The sequence below is a fragment of the Ovis canadensis genome, chromosome 2 (assembly GCF_042477335.2).
Source record: "Ovis canadensis isolate MfBH-ARS-UI-01 breed Bighorn chromosome 2, ARS-UI_OviCan_v2, whole genome shotgun sequence".
In the NCBI taxonomy this organism is placed as follows: domain Eukaryota; kingdom Metazoa; phylum Chordata; class Mammalia; order Artiodactyla; family Bovidae; genus Ovis; species Ovis canadensis.
Window position 1 is genome coordinate 226,893,593 of NC_091246.1, and position 23,535 is coordinate 226,917,127.

At 51.0% G+C, this 23,535-nt stretch overlaps 1 protein-coding gene and 1 pseudogene across 5 annotated transcripts; one reads left to right on the plus strand and one right to left on the minus strand.

Moving 5' to 3' along the window:
- Window positions 1–212: 212 nt before the first annotated feature.
- On the minus strand, window positions 213–8,103 carry LOC138432459 (UBX domain-containing protein 2B pseudogene; annotated as a pseudogene).
- Window positions 8,104–8,155: 52 nt separating this feature from the next.
- STK11IP (serine/threonine kinase 11 interacting protein) lies at window positions 8,156–23,099 on the plus strand. Of its 5 annotated transcripts, none has more exons than XM_069574648.1 (24): window positions 8,156–8,486; window positions 11,190–11,395; window positions 11,603–11,677; window positions 11,960–12,055; window positions 12,443–12,550; window positions 12,676–12,747; window positions 13,779–13,905; window positions 14,173–14,276; window positions 14,392–14,487; window positions 14,737–14,778; window positions 14,960–15,106; window positions 15,284–15,368; window positions 15,914–16,222; window positions 16,385–16,590; window positions 16,895–17,011; window positions 17,109–17,283; window positions 18,955–19,185; window positions 19,274–19,377; window positions 20,291–20,388; window positions 20,487–20,665; window positions 20,879–20,960; window positions 21,164–21,234; window positions 21,738–21,985; window positions 22,692–23,099. In XM_069574648.1, the coding sequence occupies exons 1-24, from the start codon at window positions 8,426–8,428 to the stop codon at window positions 22,839–22,841; spliced, it is 3,189 nt and encodes a 1,062-aa protein (XP_069430749.1). In that variant the 5' UTR covers window positions 8,156–8,425; the 3' UTR covers window positions 22,842–23,099. The 5 variants fall into 5 exon arrangements, 4 of the variants coding, with proteins under 4 accessions (XP_069430749.1, XP_069430750.1, XP_069430752.1 ...); XR_011254048.1 differs by having other exon boundaries at window positions 8,160–8,486; window positions 20,785–20,960; XM_069574649.1 differs by having other exon boundaries at window positions 8,161–8,486; window positions 14,960–15,100.
- The last annotated feature ends 436 nt before the right edge of the window (window positions 23,100–23,535 follow it).

The window sequence follows — 23,535 nt, forward strand, 5'->3', positions numbered from 1 at the left end:
TTATATACCCAGTGGAAATTTGCTGTATGACACAAGGAGCTCAAATCTGGTGCTCTGAGACAATCTAGAGGGGTGGGATGGGGTTGGAGGCGGGAAGGAGGTTCAAGAGGGAGGGGATATATGCTGATGTACAACAGAAACCAACACAATATTGTAAAGCAATTATCAGTCAATTAAAAATAAATGAATGAAATAATGCCAGTTTAAAGGATTTATAATATTAGTTGCTGAATTTCAGGCATACATGCAAAGACAGTTACCTTCTCGTAACTGACTTCAGAAATCGAACATTTGTTGGGTCATTGTAAGGACTCAATTCTCCATCAAATAAACTGAAGCTGCTGCTTCACAGTTTAAGCAGAATCTAACATCTGGCTGCTGATTTTCTCCATTGATGTATTCAGATCACTTACAAAAGAATGACCCAATCTCTATCCTCCACCTATAGATGACTTAGATTTCTCATGACCCAAAGCTCCTGAGGCTTCACTCAGCGGGGCAGTCCCATGTTCCCTTGCCTCTTTAGCTTATTCACAATTTTCGCAGTAGGAAGTTGAATTATATGTAACCCCCTGTATCCATGTTCACTTGAATAGAACCTTAATGATGAAATGATGTGGTGACGGAATGACGTGGTCGTCAGCTCCTTAAGTGAATGTTTTCCCCAGTAGCGGGGAAAAGTCTGTGGGCTCTTAAAGACTAACTTTAGGTCTATCAGGTTTGGAAGATTTGCATTTCCCTTTGTCTTTATACTGTTCTGCTAATTTATTTCTTGATAAATCATCGCTTTGGTTGTTTTCAGGTTTCCTGGCAAGATCTTCATACTTTTATTAAATTCTGCAAATCCTGTGCTTGTGCGGGCCACAGCTCTGAAGACTTCCTTTCCTACTCTTTGGCAAGGTGCTGCCTTCACCATCTGCCACCAGCTCCTGGCTTCTTATCCTTTTAATGTTTCTCCCCACACCCTTCCCCCCACCCCCATTTTGTCCTACTCTTTAGTTTGAGAGGGCTTCCCTGACAGCTCAGTTGGTACAGAATCCACCTGGAATGCAGGAGACCCTGGTTTGATTCCTGGGTTGGGAAGTTCTTTAGTTTGAATAAATTTACTGAAGTCTTTGCTGACCATTGCTTTTTGCCTTTTCTTGGGCTCATTTTTCTTAGTATTGACCTACCTTCTTTTATTATTTATTTCAGAGTAAGTCTGTAGGTGATAAACCTTCTGAGTCCTTTGCAACAGAAAAATTCTTTTTATTTTTGCACTTGAATGGTGACGGTTGGGCTGTGGGTATAACTCTAGACTCAAAGATTTTTTCCTCTGAATTTTGAAAAATTCTCTCTGCTTCTTGTATCCTGGTTTTCAATGAGACTTAATGCTCATATGATTCTCATACTTTTGTACTTCATTTATTTTCCTCCCCCCATCGGAAATTTTCAAGATTTCCTCCTTACCACGCATCTGAAATTGTGTCACACTAAATCTCATGTGAATTTGTAAAAGGGATCCTAACTGGCATTTGATGGGACCTTTCAAACTGAAGATTCATGTTTTTTTTTTTTTCTTCATTTCTAGGATATTTTGTTCCTCTGTGTATAATTTGTTTTCATATTCTATTTTCTCCTTCAGAGCCTTATTATTAGCTGATGTTGAAAGTGTTAGATCAATCCTCTGGGTATCTTACTTAAAAAAAAAATAAAATACTTTGTATATTTGGTTTGAGCTATGTGCTGAAAAAACACATATTTGCTCAATTCTGGTCACACATGTATCCTTTACCTGGGCTTACTCTGATCACTCTTTTGAGGATTTTTGTTGCTTCATAATCATGTTCAATTTTTCAGTTGATAAGAAAAAGTCAGTGTGATATCTTTTTCCACCCAAGAATGTTATAATTCTTCTAAAACTCTTGTTTTTGCTCTATGATTTATTTCACTGCATGAACGTTCCTCTATGCACTGCTGTCTCTTTTAAGATGCTTTCTCCCAATGTTTGGTAATTATTAGTTGGAGGCTCCTCCTTTACCTCAGATTCCTGTATGACTGTACACTCTTTAGCAAAAGGGGTATGAGATAATGTCATGGTATACATCATCATCTTGTCAGTTACTGTGGGCAGGGGGATATACTCAGAGGTAGGATTGTTTGGGCAGAAGGCAATGGCACCCCACTCCAGTACTCTTGCCTGGAGAATCCCATGGATGGAGGAGCCTGGTAGGCTGCAGTCCATGGGGTCGCTAAGAGTCGGACACGACTGAGTGACTTCACTTTGACTTTTCACTTTCATGCATTGGAGAAGGAAATGGTAACCCACTCCAGTGTTCTTGCCTGGAGAATCCCAGGGATGGGGGAGCCTAGTGGGCTGCCGTCTCTGGGGTCGCACAGAGTCGGACACGACCGAAGCGACTTAGCAGCAGCAGCAGCAGGAGGATGTTTTGGCAGCTCATCTTCCACAATCAGGTGCTCCCTTTTCCTCCTTTATGTCAGCAGCCACCAAGAACATTGTCCTTTTTCTCCATCTGATGATCTTATATCCATCCACTGCTCCCGCCTGAAGGCATATACTCCTGCTGGAATTTCATGGCTCCAGGAGACAAGAAGGGAGAGCATGTGTGGAGTGGCTGACAGGCTGCAGCATGCTGAATAATCAGTGCTCTGTTGATGACTCCTGAGGCCGGGAGCTCCCAGGATCTGCCCTCTCTGGGCATGGCATGCTCTTGCCGCTGTTTTCAGCTCCTGCGGCAGTCAACTGTTATGCACATTTGGGACTGTGATCTTGTCTGTCCAGTTTCCATTTGCCATCCTTCTTTCAGGGACTCCTCATGGTTTCTGGCCCACTAAGGGCTCTCCTTGTTATCCAGGGTGATTATGAATTTATTTACCTATTTGTATATGTTTTCTGTTATTTCTAACTATCTGGGATGAGAGGGAGAGACTGCAGCAGGAATTCAGTTTCCCATATCACTATTTCCCATATCATTATCTCTACTATAACATGCATCACGCCTGTGATAGGCAACATAATGCGCCCCCCCCAAAGAAGTCTATGTCTTAATTCCCAGAATCTGGGCAAATGTTACATGTACACACTAATAAATTTACACAATGTTATATGTCAAATTTATTAAATTAAAAATGTTACATTATATGGCAAGGGAGAATTAAAAGATTGTAGATGGCACTGAAGTTGTAAATCAACTGACCACAGAATAAGATTATTTTGGAGCACCCATGTGAGTCCAATGCAATCACAATGATCCTTTTTAAATGGAGAAGAGGGAATCAGAAGGGTCAGTGTCAAGAGTGATGTGATGTGAAAAAGACTCAGTCATTGCTGGCTGCGAAGATGGAAGGGGGCTGCCTGCCAGGGATGCAGGCAACTGGAAAAGATGAGAAAACAGATTTTCCCCTGGAACCTCCAGAAAGTAACAAAGCCCCGAGGACACTTTAATTTTTAGCCCAGTGAGATCCATTTTGGACTCCTGATCTTCACAGTTATAAGCTAATAAACATGTGTTGCTTCAAGCAACTGTTTGGTGTCATTTATTACAGAAATGATAGGAAGCACATACAATGTTGAGATGTGATTGCTGGATTCTGTCTTCCAAGACACTGCCGGCTCTTGAGAACAAGAGCCGCATTGTTGTCATCTATATCTACCCGCAATGCAGCACAAAATCTGGCACATAGTCAGGGCTCAGTAAATACTGATCGAACGAATGAAAGAGTGCTCTAAGCTTGAGGTTCTACAAAAGCTCTGAGATTCCAAAGCAGGCTCTGCCTTTCCCTTTCCCTCGGTCCTGGAGACCCTAAGCTCTCTGATCTCACTTGTCTTTGTTTCACTTTGCAGGTTTTTATTGCTATTCTATTTGCAGCTTCTTTCCTTGCTGTGTACCATTTCTTTCCTCTCTCCAGCCTTGCATGTAGGCAGAACTGAGATGGCAGACACTTGTCACATATGTACCTGTCTTTGTCAACAGGTCTTGTATGGGTTATGCCTGAAACAGTGACTTTTTGTCTGCTTTCTTCTCTTCTCCATAGCTGCCACTACTCTCATCTCCTATCAGGCTTTTGCTGTTTTCCCATGAGCTTGAACAGTGAATGTAGTTCTCATACCATCTTTTCCTTTTTGTGTTCTGAATAAAATCCAAGGTCAATCTTTTTATAGTCCTTCTTAGCCCTCTTTTCAGATGATTCCGTGGGCTGCTGTATAGATAATGAAAATAATTAAAGGCACTATCAGGTGACCTCAGGTTTACTATAAAGCCACTCAGGGAATCCCTCAGTGTACTTTGTGCAGAACTGCAATTCCTCCTGGGCTGGGTGAGCATGGCTGCTGCTGGGTCACTGAAACATTATTTTGCAGCTTCTCAGCCAGCTGTTCGTTCTCAGGCTTTTGCTGATTTTGCATTGAACTTGGCTTCTGCCTTTCCAGCTTTCCCTCTGTGCACCTAACATTCAGTCTCTCCTGTAACCAGGCAGGATGGGCTTGCTTAGTTGCAGTCCAACACAGAGTTCTCAAGCCAGATCTCCTCCAATACTGCTGATTTGTCCCATATGTTTGACTGTGGTGACTCGGTCAGTTTCTGGACCAATCTTTTGTGGCTCAGTCTGGGAGCAGAGCCAAGAGACATGATATGTGGTTCTAACATAGACTGCCTCTGACCACTGAATTCTGGGGCTGTGGGTGCCAGGCACACAGACTAACTAGTACAAACTCTTTTACCAAAATCTACTTTTGGAGATTAATATTTGCACCTCTTCATTCCCTTCCATATTCCCCCAACCCTCGCCTTTCCACTCCACGAAGATACCTAGTTGACAAAAGAAAGCATCCAATTTCACCCTTTCTACCCACAATGCAATTTCAAGTGTGAAATTTTCATTACGAAGGAATCCTTAGGTTTCGGTCATCTGATCTGCTGCAGGAGGCTGTTGCATCAGAGTGGTGAGGTCCAGGTCAGAGACGATGAGGCTCACGTCCTAAAGATGAACTATTACTTCTGTTCCCCCATGGGCAACAGTCCAGGGGATTGCATGCTCCAAGGCTGCAGAAACAAACAAGCACTGGACCAGGATGCTGAGGTTTACATTCTCTGGTGACTGATTTTGTCATTCTTGTATGAAGATACCTTTCCTTCCTTCTCTCCTTCCTTGCTGCCTAAGCTAGTCACCAGCACAACTTCCTTTACCCCTTTAGTAACAAGCATTTTGCGGATGCTACCCCAGGGAACTTGAGGTATCAGGGAGGCTAGCAGTGAAAGCTGCTTATAGCTCACTTTCCTCCTCACACAATAATATGGAGATGAAACCTGATGCACATTTCTGATTTTAGGTGGAGTGTGATTCCTGTGGCATAAAACTCAGAAGGGTGTTTGTAAATTAAGAGCATGTCATAGCACTTCTTTGAGAAACATAATTTCATTCATGATAATATGGAAAAGTCCCTGATGCTGGGAAAGATTGAGAGCAAAGAATGGGGCCACAGAAGATGAGATGGTTAGAAGGCATCACTGACTCAATGGAAACTCAGGAAGGTAATGAAGTACAGGGAAGCCTGGTATGCTGCAGCTTTTGGGGGTGCAAAGAGTCAGACATGACTTATCAACTGAACAATATGCAATTATGCAGTAGCAAGGCCTGTATATTATTTTCTAAGGATAATTTTTTTGAAATGACATTGCATGTTTTTAAAATTAAGATAATTCTTTAAGAGGTGAATTTGAACTTCAAACTTTAAAGAGTCCTTAGAGTTAACTTTTAAAACAATGTTTAGCTTTTTGATCCTCCTGGAATTTAATTTGTGTGATATAAGGTTAGGAACTTAAGTTTTTTTCAGATGGAAAGCTAGTTGTTCCAAAACTATGGAACAATTCACTTTTTTATACCGTTAAAGTCAACTGGAGAGGAAATGGCAACCCACTCCAGGATTCATGCCTGGAGAATCCCATGGACAGAGGAGCCTGTCAGGCTACAGTCCATGGGGTGGCAAGTTGGTAATGACTTAGTGACTAAAAAGGGAGTAAAAAAAAAAAAAATTGCCATGTAATCTTAGTTGTTTCTGTTGATATTTGTCTATCTCTTTGTCAGTATCATGCTGCTTTGGTTACTGTGGCTTCATAGGTCACTCTGCTATCTGGTAGGGCATGGCCCCTCTAAGTGCCTCTTGTTCTATTTTCTCCTCAGAGTTTCTTGGCAGTGCTCATTTGTTTAGTCTTCCAGAGGAATTTTAGAATCAACTTGTCGAGTTCCAATTAAATTGACATCAGTATAATATTGAATCTTTTCATTAGAACATGTTATCTTTTCAATTACTTAGGTCATTTCTAATGTCCTTAAAATTCTTTGGTTTTCTTCATATAGATATTGCATATTTCTCAAAATATAGGTGTATGCTGTCTTTTTTTTTCTGTTATGGTAAAAGGGTAGTTTTTTTCCCTTTAAGACTTTTAAGTTTTGCAAAGGTTTTGTCTTAGTCCAGGTCCTTATGGCAGCACTTTACACTCTAACTTAGAGGGAAAAAAGGGAGTCGGGTGGGGTGGGGAGAATTCATTGGAAGGTGGCCAAGGCCTCCCCTCCAGGCAAGGGCAGAAAGGGGAATGGGCCTCACAGAGGGCTGGGAAAAAAAAAAAAGCTGCATAGTCTCTTGTTGCTACTTCTCTCAGGAGCTATTTTCTTCTTCCAGTTAAGCTTTCTTTGCTGCTCTTTGCTCCCACTTTTACATTCAAAAGGATGGAAAACAAATCTGGTGGGGGGTGGGGTGGGGGGCTAGGGAACTTGGGGGCAGGGTGGTGGCTACCCATATGAATGGTGAAAAACTCTGTGGGCTGGAGAGGCACCACTGAAAGTGATTTCAAAGCACTGCAATGTCAGAAACATCAAAACAATCTGTCTCTCCTTGTCTGAAAAGGTTAAAATTAGCAGTAGCCCTATGGGAGAACCCACTCCCTAGTTCCAGCCACTCCCTAGTTCCAGGCCCTTGATAAACGGGGACTGACAATCATCACCTTTATGGGATTAATAATCAACAAAAATATACTAAGGTCCCACTGTTACTTTATATTTGTATACTGCTTTGCTGTTCATGATGTGCTTCCTCTTAGTCTGTTTCACTTCTTTTAGGCTCTGGGTTCAAGTCACATATAGTATGCCATAGTCGCAAAGTTGTGTGCTTTAGAGGCATAAGTTGCCATTTCAAATATTTTGTCTTCAGAAAAGATCTTTCAAATTTTGTAACTCGGAATAAAAATGACTATGACCTTATTCCTACTCTCAACTGGCCTACCACTAATTTTAAAACTAAATCAGAAGATTGGGCATTACATCAAAAAACAAAAAACAAAAAACAAAAAACAAAGCCCTCCCTAAAAACAAGAAATTCTGTTAAGAAGCATTACTCGTTAATTCTGTAGTCGACGTCTGTATTTGACCAGGACCAGGTGAAAGCAGCAATGGGAACTCGGCAGTCTCGGAGCTATCGGTTACTAATTGAATGACCTTCCCAAGTAACATAGGCTTTTGTGAATCTACTTTCACATTTTCAAACTCGAAACAATAACTTTTAAATTCAAGTGTTAGGAGTCGAAAACAAAGGAAAAATAAAGGACGTGGTGCACGCGGAGCGTTACGAAGCTAATATGAGAGGATGATATTCACGAAGGAAAAAGAAAAGCGAGTCTGGGTGAAGATGAAGGAAAAACGGTCGAAGGGACCCCAGAAATGGCGCCTCCGCCAGCCCCAGCTCTTTCATACAGATGTGAAAAAACTGCCTCCCATGGCGGACACGCTCTCCTTTAACTGAAAAAGGAATGTTCGGATGAGTGTTTGAATAAGTCTTTTCCTCAGTAACAGAAAACTCCTTTTCTCTCAACTTTGCTTCCCCGCCCAGTCTGCAAACAAGGAGTCAGATTTTCCTCACTGACCCAGAGCGGCCCCAGCCGAGCTCAGTGGCTGTCTCAGGCCTTGCGGGGCCCACAGAGGGGCAGGGACGGCGGAGGCCCAGCTTGGGATTGGAGTCTGGGCTCAGGCAGCTGAGACGCGGAACGGAGCGCCTTCACCCGAACCAGCGGGCACCGCCCCCATTCGACACGTTCGCACCACTTACGGCATGGTTTCCGGAAGCGCAAGGCTTACTTTTCGGCCGTCCCTTCCGAGCGCCTCTCTTCCGGGGCGGGACTTCCTGTCTATTATTGATAGGCGCCCGGCGGTAGAGCTGGTGGGAGGATCACACAGGAAGGTCAGCCTGGCTGGTCAGGCCTTATGCTCTTTGAAAGGGAACCAAAGAGGAGCTCTTTCTCGCCCTCTGGTTTGCTTTTTTTTGTTCTCCGCGAGGCTTCGGTTTGCGCGGACGTCCTGGCGTTTTGGCACTGCTACCACCTGAAGCTCTTCCGCTTCCTCTTTTCTCTGGCTCCGCCCCCAGCGTCCTGTGGCCATGACGACCGCCCCGCGGGACTCTCTGGTGTGGAGGCTCGCGGGGCTTCTGCGCGAGTCCGGTGAGTGAACTTCCGGTTGGGCTGAGGCTGGGCGAGAGGGGCAACTTCCTACGTTCTACAGACTTGGCTAGTTAGGAGTCATGAGGTTACAGCTGTTTAGGGTCACGAGGGTTTAGGTGTCAAAGAATTAAATTCTCTACTCCTCCCAGAGTTTGTTAGCTCTGTCGCTCTTTGTCTTTGACTGTCTAAACCTTAGCCATCCTTCTAGGCCAAACTTTGGGTGCCACTTGTCTTCATGCGTTCTCTGATACTCATAGAGGGGAGTGCTCGTTACTTGGCCGTAAGTCCTTCTAGACCAAGGACTAGTCATAATCGTTGATCTGTGGTGCTAACTTAAAAAAAGTGTTATTTGGGCAAAATGAGGACTATAGCCCATGAACTAGCATCTCAGATGGCTCTGAGAAGCTGCTCTAAAGAGGTAGGGAGTAAGGTCAGTATATATGTGATTTTGGTGGAGGGAGAGTAAATGCTATCAAGCACATATTTTTTTGCAGACCGTTTCTGCTAGTGTTGAGGAGCAGTTGTCACCTCGAAGGATTTTACTGTTTTTATGAGGAGTGCTAGATGTGAAGAGATACAAGAATTGGGTTCATAATAAAATTGGCTCCTGAAAATATCTAACTATCTGAAGACCTGTGATGCTAGGTTTTTTTTTGTTGTTGTTCCAGAGCACTGAGCTCCTCATTTCTGCTCTCCACCATAAACTCTTTTCAGGGGATGTTGAGAATCAGCAGCTGCAGTAGCACATGATTTAATCCTTGTAGAGGTGGATGACAAGTGCCAATGGCAAATGCCAATTTGTAGTTGACAGTGGCAAAGCATGACGTATAGGATAATTAAAAGCCCCTGGGTTGGAATCCCAGCTCTTTCAAACATGACCAAATTGTTCAAGTTTTCTGAGCCTTAGTTCTTCCTCATCAGCAAAATGGGATACTGATTGTACTTAACTGAAAGATTGCTGTGGGGATTCATTTCAATTCATATAAAGCATTTAGAACAGTGATTGCGTATATAGTAAGCACTCAAAATTGGTAGTAATTATTATAGTTTCTTTCTTCCAAGCCTAGGCACAGTGGAGCCATTGGAGTTGTTCAGTAATGGTTGGCCTTAGTTGTAGAAATTCTGGTTGGCTTTGAGAACAGATGGAAATAACAACTTCCTATCAGATTTATGATCTCAATTGAGATTCTTAACTTTTCTGTGCTCCAGTTTCCATATTTGTAAGAAGGTATTAACAGTGCTTTTTAGGAGATTTTGGTGAAGTTTAAATGGAATAACGTATGTCTGGCACATAGTATTCAATGTTAGCTCCCTTTCCATCTCTCTGCACTCCTGTTGATGGTATCCATATAGCATTTTTACTTTCTGGCTTGTAGTATTAACTGTGCACATGTCTTATCTCCTCTTCTAGACTGGGAGGCTCTTTCAGGGTAGGGAGAGTCCTTGAACCTTGTCTGTATCTATCCTTACTGTCTAGTACATAGAAAATCCTTCATACAAGGTTGTAGGATTTGATAACTTATTTAGCAAGAATCTGACTTCGTTCCAGAGGTTAGGGCTGATGGGGTGTGTGTGTGTGAGTCCATGTGCACAGGCACACAAGTGACTAGAGGTGTAGCAGGAGGGAGAGTGTTGCAGTGATGGAATAGTTTTATATCTTGATTGTGGTAGTAGTTACAGGAACCTATATGTAACAAAATGGCATAGAACTATATGTACACCTTGTCCACAATGCTAATTTCCTGATTTTGTTATTGTACTCCATATAAAATAAAACCATTGGTGGTTACATATAAGGGTATGGGGATCTCTCTGTATTATTTCTGCAAAATCGTTCTAGTCAATCTTTATTTTTTTCCAAGAAACTTAAAAATCTCAATACCTACCTTGTAGTTTATTTATTTTTATTGAAGTATAATTTATTTACAGTGTTATGCCAAGCTCTGCTGTATAGCAAAGTGACTCAGTTATACACACATATACGTTCTATTCTTTTCCACTGTGGTTTGTCACAAGGTATTGAATATAGCTCCCTGCTCTATACAGTAGGGCCTTGCAGCTGTATTTTTTTAGATGCAGTAATGAATACCAGAAGATGCCCTCAAGGACGAGAGAAGGCAGTTTTAACGTGGAGAGCAGTAGCAATACCTTAGTGCTTAAATGAGTGGTTACTTTTTTGGCATGCATTTTAGTGTTGTTTGGAAGTTTCTGGAAGTGCACATGTTCCTTGTACAACGAGACAAAGAAATACAGATAAAACTTCTTGTTGGCTCTCACATAAAATTAGTAATTATGGTGAAAAGTTCTGCAGCGGTGCTTGCTGAGAAAGCTTCCTGGAGAAGGTGGGTCTTGAGCTGGGCAGAGTGGAAGGGGGTGTGTCAGAAAATGAGGAAGCTAGGAACGAGCGCTGTTGCCAGTACTGTGAGTATGCCAGGGTCTTTGAGCAGAAGGCGTAAGGGAAATTCAGAAAAGCTGGAGTCTTGTAGTGAAGCAATCTATCAGGCGGAAAACTTAGGACGTTTTGAAAGATAGCGGAGAGCCACTGAATTCTTGAGCGAGGAAGAGTGGGGAAGTTTGATCCTGTTGTGGAGAATTCGATCGGGTCTATGGATGGGAGTGGTTGTTTCCTGGGGTCGTAAGTCTTAGAATAAATGGAAAGAGCCTTTTCTTATGTCCTCCTCTTGTCTGCCCCTTTCCCTGTAGGGGATGTGGTGCTGTCTGGCCATAGCACCCTGACCCTGCTGACTGCCACATTGCAGCACCTGAACCACGTATTTGAGCTGCATCTGGGGCCATGGGGCCCTGGCCAGACAGGCTTTGTGGCTCTGCCCTCCCACCCTGCTGACTCGCCCATCATCCTCCAGCTTCAGTTCCTCTTTGACGTGCTGCAGAAAACGCTTTCACTCAAGGTTCTGGGATGGGGATGGGGTTGGGGGTACTGAGAGCACAAGAGAAGAGTGGAGGTGGGGCTGAGGGTGTGGCATGCGTGCACAAAACCTGTAGGGCCCAGACCCAGGCGAGGAGAGAGCTGTGCTTGGCAGTGCTAGGGAAGGGAGGCCAAGGAAAGGGACGTGTGGTGGGCCTCAGTGACCTGAGTAGTTTTTTTTTTTTTTTAGCTGGTCCATGTCCCAGGTCTTGGCCTCTCAGGGCCCATCAAAATTTTTCCCTTCAAGTCCCTTCGGCAGCTGGAGGTATGGGGCACTGGGGGATGTTGGTGCACAAAACCTGGCTTGAGCAGACATTTGGGGCAGGGATAGGGAGGTGGCCTCTTGGTGGGGTGTCGGGGGCAGACCGAGGTGGGCTTGTTGCTCTGCAGTGATGCACCACCTACTCTTCCATTTAAGGCTGCCCTGAACCATAGGTGGCTTTGTCATCATTCCCCTCCTCCCCATTGGGAGGTGGGGATGAGACATCTGTCCTCTGTGAAGCTCAGTCTCCTTCCCTCCCTCCCTCCTTCCCTTCGCTTGTTCCAGCTCCGAGGTGTCCCCCTCCACTGCCTCTGTGGCCTCCGTGGCATCTATTCCCAGCTGGAGACCCTGATCTGCAGCAGGAGCCTCCAGGCATTAGAGGTAAGGAAGGTCAGGGGCAAGCCCGGCAGCCTTGTCCTGAGGGACATGGAGGACCAAGCTCTGATGTTCCCGCTTCTCTGCAGCCTGCCCTGCCTCCTGCCTCCTGCTGTACAGTGTCTTCACTCCCTCTGCTGTGTTCCCACAGCACTCTGTGCCCGTCTAGTTTACAGTCACACCGAGCATATTGTGTTTGACATTCTCACGTCTGCCTCCCCCACTGCTCTGTCTGCTCACATTCCTTAGGAAGGGGGTCTTGGGCTTTCTTTAAGTCTGCATCTCCAGACAGAGCCTGGTATATAGCGTGAATGCATGGCCAGGTAACAGAGCGTGGCCTTGGCGTGGTAAGGGGCAGAGAGTGGAGGTAATAGCACCCACCTGTCTGTGCAGGAGCTGCTGTCAGCCTGCGGCGGTGACTTCTGCTCTGCCCTGCCCTGGCTGGCTCTGCTGTCTGCTGACTTCAGCTACAATTCCCTGACTGCCTTAGACAGCTCCCTGGTGAGCGAGCCTCAGGAGGGGCTTTGGGAAACTGGGGAATGACAGGGATGGGCCCTTAGGGTGGAGAGCCAGTTGGCTGCCTGGGGACGTCTGATTTTCTGCTTCCTGTCCCTATCTCCCCTAAGCGTCTCTTGTCAGCTCTTCGCTTCTTGAACCTGAGCCACAATCAAGTCCAAGACTGCAAGGGCTTCCTGATGGTGAGTATGAACAGCCTGGCGGGGTGGGTGCCACCTGGGCCTCCACTTGTTCTGCTGAGACCTTCCCTTCCAGACTCCTTTTGCTCCCACCTTGCTCTTACCTCCCACCTGCCACCCCCCTGCTTCCCCACCCCTACTCCCCATGGAGTCGCATCCTGGGAGGCAGTACTCTTTGGAGGCACAGACTCTGGCATAAGACAAACCAGTGTTCAAACCTCAACTCCTAATCTCTGTGGGACAAATTAGTTAATCTCTCAATTTTTTTATCTGTAAAGTACATATCATAGGAGTACTTTTATAGTATGAAAATGATTGTGAAGAGTATCTGATGTTACTTAGCTCAGGGTCTAGCTCAGTAAAGGCTTTCATGGTGAACTTGAAGAACCTTTTTCCCATGTCTCCCTGTCAGAGATAAAGCTGGATTCTGGTTAAAATGGCAAAAAACTATTGGTGATATTTAATTAGTAGTAAAACTATTTTAATCCGTCATAAGCTTTTCAGTGTGAACTAAACTCCAGTTTGATTTGTGCAGAGGTGAGCATTTTCAAGGGAGTATGAGGCAGTGGGAAGTGGGACAGTGGGGGCTTGGGCAGATTCTCTCTTTGACCAAACCCTAGTTGGGTTCCTCTGAAGTTGGGAAAGTGGATGTGTACGAAAAACAGGAAAGGGTGTTCGTCCATGTGGACCTGTCTGGTTTGCTAATTGGCTCTTGTCAAAGCCCCACGGAGGCAGAGAGCCGGGCCCGATGTTTCTGCTGTTGTCTGAAGCAAACTAAATCCTTCTGCCACCTTGAGTTTTCCTGGGCAGTGATGTCAGGGGGCTGGGTGATCATTCTAGAGCTGTGAGAAACTGGTAGATTTATTCGCCTTAATGTGGGGGTTGATAGAGGGACAGGTGAAATCATTTGTGTTGAGAATCTGTAGTCTTTGTAGGCCAAGTTTGAGGCTTAGTCAGGAAGAGGATTCAGAGAAGCCTGGCTAGAGAGTGGTCAAGGAGAGACTCTTCGTTACTGCCCCTCCATCCCCTCCCAGGATTTGTCTGAGCTCTGTCACCTGGACATCTCTTATAACCACCTGCGTTTGGTGCCGAAAATGGGACCCTCAGGGGCTGCTCTGGGAACCCTGATTCTGCGGGGCAATGAGCTCCAGAGCCTGCATGGTGAGTGGGGGACTGTGCTAGGGTAGGGGAGCAGTCTAGCATGGAAGGGAATGGGGGCAGTATGAGATTCAGGGTGGCCTGGGATGCGTGTGCCTACCAGAGCCTCCTGCGGCCCTCAGACAGGTGTGGGGTGCCCAGGCTGGCCTTTCTGCCATGCCTTCCCCCAGCACGCCCCCTCCACTCCACTCCACTCCACCCCTCCCCACGCCCCTCCACCCTTGCTCACCCACAGCCTTGCTCACACCTCCCCTCTCATCTCTGCCCCAGGCCTGGAACAGCTGCGGAACCTGCGGCACCTGGATGTGGCCTACAACCTGCTGGAGAGACACAGGGAGCTGGCGCCACTGTGGCTGCTGACGGAGCTGCGCAAGGTGAGGACCGGGAAGCCGGCTTCGTGCCCCCCCTCCCCGCATGCTGAGTGGGTCAGCCCTCTTCCTCATATAAGGAGGCCCCAGGCCCACCTCAGTCTCCTCTTCCTGTGCCCAGCTCTACCTGGAGGGGAACCCTTTGTGGTTCCACCCTGAGCACCGAGTGGCCACCGCCCGGTACTTGTCGCCCCGTGCCAGGGATACTGCTGCTGGGGTGAGTGGTCTGCCCACGTCCGCTCTGCGTTCCCTTTCTTGCCTAGGCCTCCCTCACCCCTGCGTGCTCTTGCCTTTCCCCACATCCCTTGGTGAGGGACCGAGGCCTCACACTGCTGCCTTGTTATGCCTTTTCCCCTCACTGAAGCTGCTGGTCCTTACAGGACAAGGAGGGCTCCCAACCCTGGCTAGGGGCTCCCCAGAGTGTGTGCTCCCACCGACTCCGCCCTCCCCTTTTATCTCTGCTCAGTTCCTTCTCGATGGAAAGGCCTTGTCACTGACTGATTTACAGGTTCGTGTGGCGGGAGTGACGGGGTGGAGGTGAAGGGAGGGTGCTAGCTGAGGGAAACAGAGGGGTGTCCAGGAAGGGTCTGTCCGATCAGCTGGAAGGTAGGCCCCCGTTGGTGAGCGTGGGCGGAAGAGGGGTGCGCCCTGGCTCCAACCTCTGTCTCCTTCCTGTTCTCCCATACCAGACCTCCACGTCCTCTGGGCTCAGCACCTTGGTACCACCTCCGCCTTGGCCAGTGGGGAGTACAATCGAAACTTCTGGTGGCCCTGACTTGAGTGACAGCCCCTCGTCGGGGGGTGTTGTGGCCCAGCCCCGGCTCCGCAAGGTGAAGGTAAATGGGGTCCTAGGCTGCCTCATGCCTGAGCCGGGGTGTGTTTATGGGGGCTTTGGGCTACAGAGGTCCTGGGAGTGGTCAGGGCATGTCTTTGCCTGCAGGTGGGTGTTCCGGGTGGGTTGGGTGGGAGGCCACTGGCTTTCATAGAACCTGGGATCCCTCTCCCAACCTCAGAGCCGAGTCCGCGTGAGGCGGGCGAGTATCTCGGAACCCAGTGACACCGACCCAGAGCCCCGGACGCTGGACCCCTCCCCGGCTGGTGAGTCAGCCCACCCCCAGCACCCAGGCCTCAGTCCCACGCACTCCTCTCCTAGTCGAGAGGACTTCTCTTTTTGGTGGAGTGGAGCATTGCGGGGACCTCGTTGTCCTTCCTGTTTCAGTCTAGGGAAAGGAGAAGAGACTGCTCCTGGGCAGCACTTTCCAAAGGGTTTTTCAGGGAACGTTATCTTTGTTGGATGTCAGCGGGTCAGATAATGAGAGGATCCTGTGGCCCCATCAATTTGGGAAAAGCTGGGTTAAACTAGAGGACGTTTCCGGACCTTAAATGCGCTGCCCTGTCTCTTGAATCTCTCTAAGCGGCAGGCATTTTGTGCTTCTGAGTTGCATGTGACCTCAGTGTCACATAGAACTCGCTTCGGCACCTGCTGCTGAAAGGGCAGACTTCGGCTTCCCTCTGAACTGGCCGTCCCCTGCCACCATACCCTCTTTTTTACCTCACCCTGAGGAGCACGCCCAGAAGATGGGGTGGCTGGGGGTTGTGGTGGGGCCGGGCTTGCTAAGCCGTGTGCTCCCGCACCTGCCCAGGGTGGTTTGTGCAGCAGCATCGGGAGCTGGAACTCATGAGCAGCTTTCGGGAGCGGTTTGGCTGCGACTGGCTGCAGTATCGGAATCACCTGGAGGCCTCTGCCCTCAACACGCTGTCCCCGGACGCCCTGAGCCCAGGGCCTGTGCCCAGCCCTCCACCCCCTGAGAAGGAGTCTCCACAGGAAGTGGCAGAGGAGGTCTGGCCGGAGCCAGAGCCTCAGGAGGAAGAGGAGCTGGAGAAGCAGGGAGAAGAGGAGCTGGAGAAGCAAGGAGAAGAGGAGGGAGGAGAGGAGCAAAGTGAAGTGGAGGGTGAGCACTCGCTGGCCGTGAGGGAGCCCGGAGCCAGGTGGTGGTCGTGTGTCCAGAAGTCAGGAAGGCCCAAGTGTGGGGATGGACGGCCATCCCATAGCGGGGGCCAAGTCTTGGCTGCCTCTCCCTCCTCACGGTGTCCCACTCTCTGTCTCTCCTCAGTGGAGCTCTGCCGGCCCATGTTGGTGTGTCCCCTGGAGGGGCCTGAGGGCGTGCGGGGCAGGGAGTGCTTTCTCTGGGTCACTACAGGCCACCTGTTTGAGGTGGAACTACAAGCAGCTCGAACCCTGCAACGGCTTGAGCTCCGGAGTCTGGAGGCAGCTGAGATAGAGGCAGAGACCCAGACCCAGAGTGAGCAGGTGCCTGAGGTGAGTCGTAAGGAGCAGGGCTTCTAGAGGGGGTGCTAGGCTTTTTTTTCTGGAACTGACTCTTGACAACCTGGTCAGGCAATGGGCCGGGTGTTTCCCATGCTCTGTCACTGCGCTTGGAGCCAGGAAGGGGCACTAAGTGGGCAGAGGCAGGCCCCAGGCGGATTGGAGGCTTGGCTGAGGGGCAGAGCTCCTGGGCTGCAGCGTGGCTGTCAGCAAAAGCATTTTTGCGGAGTCCAGAGCTATCGTTTCCGTCATGCTCTCAGCATAACCCTAATCTTGCTGACCGCCTCTTCCTGTGCAGGGCTCAGATCCACGACCCCAGGGCCCCATCCTTGTTCTCCGCTTCTCCTACATTTGCCCCGACCGGCAGCTGCGTCGCTACGTGGTGCTGGAGCCGGATGCCCAGGCAGCTGTCCAGGTGACGGAACCTAGCGCAGGGCCCAGGCAGCTGGGGGAGGCTGGAAACCTGAGGACTCGGGTCCTGCTCACGGCTGTGTCCGGTCACCGTGTTTCAGGAGCTGCTAGCTGTGCTGACCCCAGCAGCCACCTCTCAGCATCAGCTTGAGGAAGTGGGGGCCCTGCCAGGGGACAGACTCCAGTGTCTGCGCTGTGGCCGTGAGTTCAAGCCAGAGGAGCCCAGGTTGGGGCTGGACAGTGAGGAAGGCTGGAGGCCGCTGTTCCGAAAGACAGGTACCAGCCCTGCCCTTGACCTCAGTGTCCATGCGCCTCCTGCTGCTTCAGGGAAAATGGCTTTGAGCTGAGAGTGTGGAGGGGGAGCCCTAGGGAAGAAAGGAGCGGGGCGGCGGGGGGCGGGGGGGTGGTGGAGGGGCAACTTTTCAGCCTGGAGGAAAAATTAAAATTGTCTGCCTGCAAAAAAAAAACAAAAACTACATCCTCTTTTTCTCTTAAGTCAGGAAGTACAGTCTCTAACTGCTTAAACGTACCCATTATTTTTCCATAACTTGGAGCATTTCCCTCCTTTTTTTGGGCTACTATTTCAGAAGCCACGTAAAACATACGAGCACTCCCTGCAGCGCTGGGCTGTCTGGCAGCTGTAGTGGGATGCTGTGTGAGGGGGCTTAGGTTGTCCTTCCCTGACCGACCCTGTGAGTCACTTGAGTAACACTTCATGGCATTTCTTCACATCCTGTTTGTTAAGATGACAGATTTTTCCATTGCAGACCAGTCAAAAAGCCGTGTCTTTGAAGACATTGAAGAGGAAAAAAGTATTTTTGGTAACACCTGCACTGAAATGTTTGATTTTTATTAATCACGTTGTTTTTTTTCCCCTGGCAGTAGTGGAACTGGGGTTTAAATTTTATTCAGAAATTGAGCCCTCTTCATTCATTCTCCAACCTGAACTTGCCTGGGCAGCTGCAAGCCCAGCAGTACAGTGTGTATAACAGAAACAGCTCTGCCCTGTCCCAGACCCTGTCTGTACTCTAAGGGTCATGTGGTCCTGGCGTCCCTTCGGTGGTGGTGTTAGTCTTGTACATTCCTATGTGCTCCGGTCTCTTTTGATCTGAGCCTCAGTCACCTCGTCTGAGCAAAGAAGAGGATGGACTTGCCCCGTGACATGAGGAGATTTCAGTGTGACAGAACAGCACCAGGAACCATGCCTGGCTAGAACCGAGGTCTTCCACACACAGTAGCTGCTGCCTTGACCCCAGCTACGTGGCCTTGGCAGGGCGCATCAGTGACTCCATCTTTGCTTTCCTCACTTGCTTTCCTCACTCCAGTGTCTGCAGAGAGTTTGGATATAGCTGTCAAAGGGTCTAGCATGTTCCAGCACGTCATAGCTGCTCAAAGAGTGTTTCTTGTCTCACCGCTGATCTGTGTCCTGGTTTCTTTACCCAATTCCATTCAGTTGTCCTGACAACCCTCTAGGATTGTCATCATCCCCGTCTCACAGATGGGGAACCAAGCACAGAGAACCTGGAATTGGACCCTTATCTGTTGTTTCTGGGCTCTTAGACTTCAAGTACATGCGCAGCCCAGGGCTGTGGAAGGGGCCCACAGCAGGGCCTGGGTGGGTGTGGCCCTCTCTGAAAGGGCCTCCTAAAATGAGAAGGCAGGTATATTGAGGAGCTTGGGGGCCTGCTCATCTGTCACTAGGATGGGGAGTGATTGGTCAGCAGTTTGGCTTGCTGAGGGCATCAGGTTAGGTGGGAGCATGGGGAGCGTGTGAAGCTGGAGATGGGGCCCAGGCGAGTCCCAGAGTGGGGAGGGAGTATTGTGAGCACAGGGGGGTGGGGTCGGGGGGAGGGATGTTATGAGTGTGTATATCTGTGTGTGTGTGTGTGTGTGTGTGTGTGTGTGTGTGTGTGTGTGGTTGATGAGCTGTGTACATCTGCCCTTCAGAATCATCTGCTGTGTGTCCGTACTGTGGTAGTGATCACGTGGTTCTTCTGGCTGTGTCCCCGGGAACCCCCAGTGGGGAGCGGAGACAAGAAGAGCAATCCCCGGCCCTTTCGCAGTCCCTGAGTGCTGTCCACGACCCTCGTGGCCACAGTGACCCCAGCAATGGGGCTGGCAGTGCCCCATCCCAGGCCCTGGCCTCCCATGACCACCACAGTTGGAGCCTCAGCCCACGTGAGTCTAGGCAAACAGAGACAGGTGGTGTTGGGGGAGGGGTGCTGGGGTGGCCCGGGCGGGCTGACGGCCCACCACTCACCCCCAGCCCCTGAGCGCTGCGGCCTCCGCTCCGTGGACCACCGACTCCGGCTCTTCCTGGACGTCGAGGTATTCACTGATGCCCAGGAGGAGTTCCAGTGTTGCCTCAAGGTCTGTGCCAGCCCGGCCCTGCCCTGTGCCCCCCTGCCTGTTTGCAGCACAGCAAACTGGTCAGTCACTCTGGAGCCACCAGGCCCGGCTTCCAGTTTGAATGCCGGCAGTGACTCTCAGTGTGGCTCTGGACCTGCTCCTTGGTATTTGAGCCTTCGAAGTCTCCCCTGTCCCATGGGGAGGATGCTGCTCACCCTGTAGCTGGTGTCTGCGGGCTGTCGGGCGCAGCCTCTGGCCATTGTTGCCACAGATCCCTGTCTGGATCTGTGAGCACTTGCGGGACACCGAGGGCCTAGAGTCCGCAGTCTTGCTCTCCATCGTCCATCCTGGGATGAGGAACAGGCAGCCACGATGAGGTGTGCCTGTGCCAGAATCAGGCTCAGGTCCTTGACAGGCATCTGATCCAGCCTGTGTGGGCCTGGGAAGCCTCTCCTTCCTGCAGGATGAGTGACGGGAGGGAGAAAAAGAGTGTTTTAGGGAAAGGAGGCAGCAACTGCTCTGAGGCCTGAGAGGAGCTGGTGGGGAGAAGTGACTGAGCGGCGCAGCCAGGGTGTGGGCAAGGCAGGTGTCCTGAGAGGAGCCTGGAAGCATCATCTGGTGTCTGCTGCCGTAGCTTGGACTTGATCCCAAGGCCTGTGGAGCCTCTGAAGTCTGGGGAGCTGGGGAGTGGCGGTGGGTTTTGTATTTGGGGGTGGCAGTCCTCTCAGAGGGTGGGCTGGAGGGGGCGAGATGGTGGTCAGGGAGACCTGCTCAGAGCCTGATGTGGGTCCGAGTGCAGGCGGGGCTGTGGGCTAGAGAGCGAGGCCGACGGAGAGGCCGGATGGGTGAGCAGTGTCACCAGGAGCTCAGCCCTCAGTCTGCCGGCCGCCTCCCTAGCCCTCTCTGTTTCTTGCCAACCTCCTCTTCCCCTTAGGTGCCGCTGGCGTTGGCAGGCCACCCCGGGGAATTTCTGTGTCTCGTGGTTGTATCTGACCAAAGGTTCTACGTGTTGAAGGTGACAGGGGAGATCTGGTGAGTGGGTGGGGCCGCTGCCAGGGAAGGGCCCGGGCCCCCACGCTCTGACCCTGCTCTCACTCTTTCTTGCTACTCTGCCCTCTCCGTCTCCACAGCGGGCCCCCAGCTAGCTGGCTGCAGCTGGCCCTGGCCGTTCCCCTGCAGGACCTGCGGCACATAGAGCTGGGCCTGGCGGGACAGAGCCTGCGGCTGGAGTGGGCAGCTGGGGCGGGGCCCTGTGTCCTGCTGCCCCGAGAAGCCAAGTGCTGCCGGGCCTTCCTGGAGGAGCTCACCGGTGAGCAGGGGCAGGGGGAGGAGGGAGGCCGGGTGGGGGGGGGGGGGGCTGTGGACTGCAGCTCTGGGTGTGGCGCCCGCAGTGAAGACAGGCGGTAACAGGACCCATCCCTCTTGGAGGTTCCACAGCGCGGAGGATGGGAAGGTGTGGAGAGGTTGGGATGGAAGAGCCGGAGTCGTTGAGGGCTCCCTGTCCCCGGCTGGCTCTGTCCAGATGTCTTACAGTCCCTGCCCCCTACGCGGAGGAGCAATTTCAGCGCCACGGAGGAGGAGGTGACCCCGAAGCACAGGCTCTGGTGAGTTGAGGGGGCTGAGGCCAGGCTAGGCCCAGATGGCTGCTCGTGGAGCGCAGCCCCTCCCCTCACAAGCCCCGGGTGGAGTCCTGAGCGCCCGAGCCTCCTGACCTGGGCCTGCCGCCTTCTCCTCACTCCACCCCCACTGTGGCTCTTCCTATCCCGTGGCTGACTGCTCCTTCCTGGGCCTGCTGCCTTCTCCCTAGGCCACTACTGAAGACAGACTCTTCCTCAGAGCCTCCCGGGTTCTTCTACCTTCGAGCGTTCCTGGTTGAAGGTAAGATTTGGCCCCGGCCTTCCAGCCCTCCAGCCCCCTGGCACCTCTTCGTGCCTTTGTAGTAATTCACAGTGCCGGGATGTGGACTTCCACCCAGTAACAGTCTCAGTGTCCCGGCCTCTCTGGAGGGTCCAGGGTGTGACATGGGGTGTCTTATTGCTCAGGGACCTTTGCTTCGGGGCCCAGGCTTTGTGGGAAGTGGAGCAGATCATCTCAGTCTGCCCCGTCCTACGCTTTTGGTGAAGGGGAGAGCGGGTGCATCTTTCTGATGTAGGGGTGGGAGTGGGTCAAGTTCCCTCTGACTTGGCCTCAGAGGTTTTGGAGGCTAGAGATCCTTGGAGTTTGGGGAAGGGAGGACTGTGGCCCCAGAGGCACAGGCCGTGCTGTGGCCGCCTCAGTGTGGTCACTCCTCCTCTCCGAAGCAGCACTGGGACACCAGCCTGGGGATCTGGGCTGTTCCACGGCTTTCTTCTCTGGGCCTCACTCTGTCTCTTATACCCTAGGACCCGTTGCCTGCCCTGTGTCCCTGTTGCTGACTCTGTCCACCCTGTACCTGTTAGATGAGGACCCTGCAGGGTCCCAGGCAGAGCCCCCTTCTCCAGCAGCATCTGGCGAAGCATCTGAGAAGGCCCCACCCCCTGGGCCAGGCCCCTCAGTGAGCGTCAGGGAGCAGCAGCCCCTCAGCAGCCTGAGCTCTGTGCTGCTGTATCGAGTGGCCCCGGAGGCCCTGCGGCTGGTCTTCTATGACGAGGTGTGGAGCCAACGAGAGAGGGGTGGGGTGGGGAGGCGGCGGTGGGGGGCAGTGCGGCAAGTGGGTCTAGGAAGACTAGGATCTGGGCTCTAGGGAACCTAACCACAGGCAGTCATGATGATGGGACGCAGAGAACAGGGTGCTGGGACCTGGGAGGCTGTCGCGGGGTGTGAACAGTAGCGAGGAGGCAGTTACGGGCAGTGGGGACACTGTGGACTTGAAGCCCAGCCTTGTGTGAGCTCGGAGGCCCTGATGAAGCAGGCGCCACTTGGAGTTCGTGTCTCTTTGGGCCTGTGCGCCAGCCTCTATGTGAGGAGGCAGTATGGTTTTTAGCTCACTTACAGTTGAGGACTCTGAGGCTGGCGGGGGGTGTTAACCAGTGGGCCCAGGTCATAAATGACAGAGCCAGGGACTAAGTCCCAGCAACTCCTTGGAGTGGACCCCAGAACTGACAGTCTGAAAGCAGGGAGGATTAAAGACACAAAGTGGTAAATGAGAAAGCCCTTTTGGTGGGTCATCCATCGGTGCCAATTGGGTTCTGTTTTAAAAGCTCAGAGTCAGGATCTTTTCTGGAGAGAGACAGGCCTAGGGGCGAGAAGAGGCCTTGAACCGGGAGGGGCAGTGGGTCCTCCTGAGACCCGCTCCGCTGCCCCCATGCTTGGGCACGGCCCTCGTGTGTCTCACCTCACTGCTGCTTGTATGCCAGGTGTCCCGGCTGGAGAGCTTCTGGGCACTCCGAGTTGTGTGTCCAGAGCAGCTGACGGCCCTGCTGGCCTGGATCCGGAAGCCCTGGGAGGAACTGTTTTCCATTGGACTCCGAACTGTGACCCAGGAGGCTCTGGACCTTGACCAGTGAGGCTGCCGGGCTGGCCCCGCCCCTGCCATGGAAGCCACGGCTACAGATGTCCTCTCTCCATACTCTGGCTGCTGACTTGTCTGGCCTCTGGGCACTGGCCAACAAGGCCCTGGATGACCCCCGGCGCGCGGGCAGGGTGAGAGGACTAGTCTGGCTTCTCGTTGACCTGGCCCCAGGGAATGGGCCGAGTGGTCAGAAGGAGTGTTTCTCCTGCGCTTTCCTCAGGTATCAATAAAGCTGTTTGCATTTCAGATGCCATAGGGGCATCTGGCTGTGTCACTCGTGAGGCCTTCTGCCCCCCCCCCCCCCTTCTTATAGAAACTGCTCTGCCTGTGGCTTTCCCATAATGGACCAGCCAGGCAACCTCATTTGAACTGCGATACCAACCATCTTCCAACCCTGCTTTGGCGCCACTGATGGGATCAAGTTGGACTCCTACCCACGGGCACTTGTCCTCAGCCAGCAGCTCCTGTCATGTGACCTGGCGAGGAAATCCCTGCCCAACCAACAGCTGGGCCAGTTAGGTTCCCACTCTCTCGAGTTTCAGCTGGGGACTAATGAGCATCTCAGGCCACTGGTGGTGCGAGCTAGAAAGGAGTGTGACTGGGGAGCGAGTGTGTAGAGCTGGGCTGTGGAGGGAGGGCAGGCGGGCAGGCATCTGGGGGTTTTCGTCCCTGCCTTCTTCTTTCCCACA

What these genes read in the sequence shown, in the direction of transcription:
- STK11IP (XM_069574648.1), top strand. Translation starts at nt 8,426, where the DNA reads ATGACGACCGCCCCGCGGGACTCTCTGGTGTGGAGGCTCGCGGGGCTT. An exon ending in ACTGCAAGGGCTTCCTGATG is followed by an intron (nt 12,748 to 13,778) that starts GTGAGTATGAAC and finishes ATCCCCTCCCAG; the next exon opens with GATTTGTCTGAGCTCTGTCA. An exon ending in AGTTCCAGTGTTGCCTCAAG is followed by an intron (nt 19,378 to 20,290) that starts GTCTGTGCCAGC and finishes TCTTCCCCTTAG; the next exon opens with GTGCCGCTGGCGTTGGCAGG.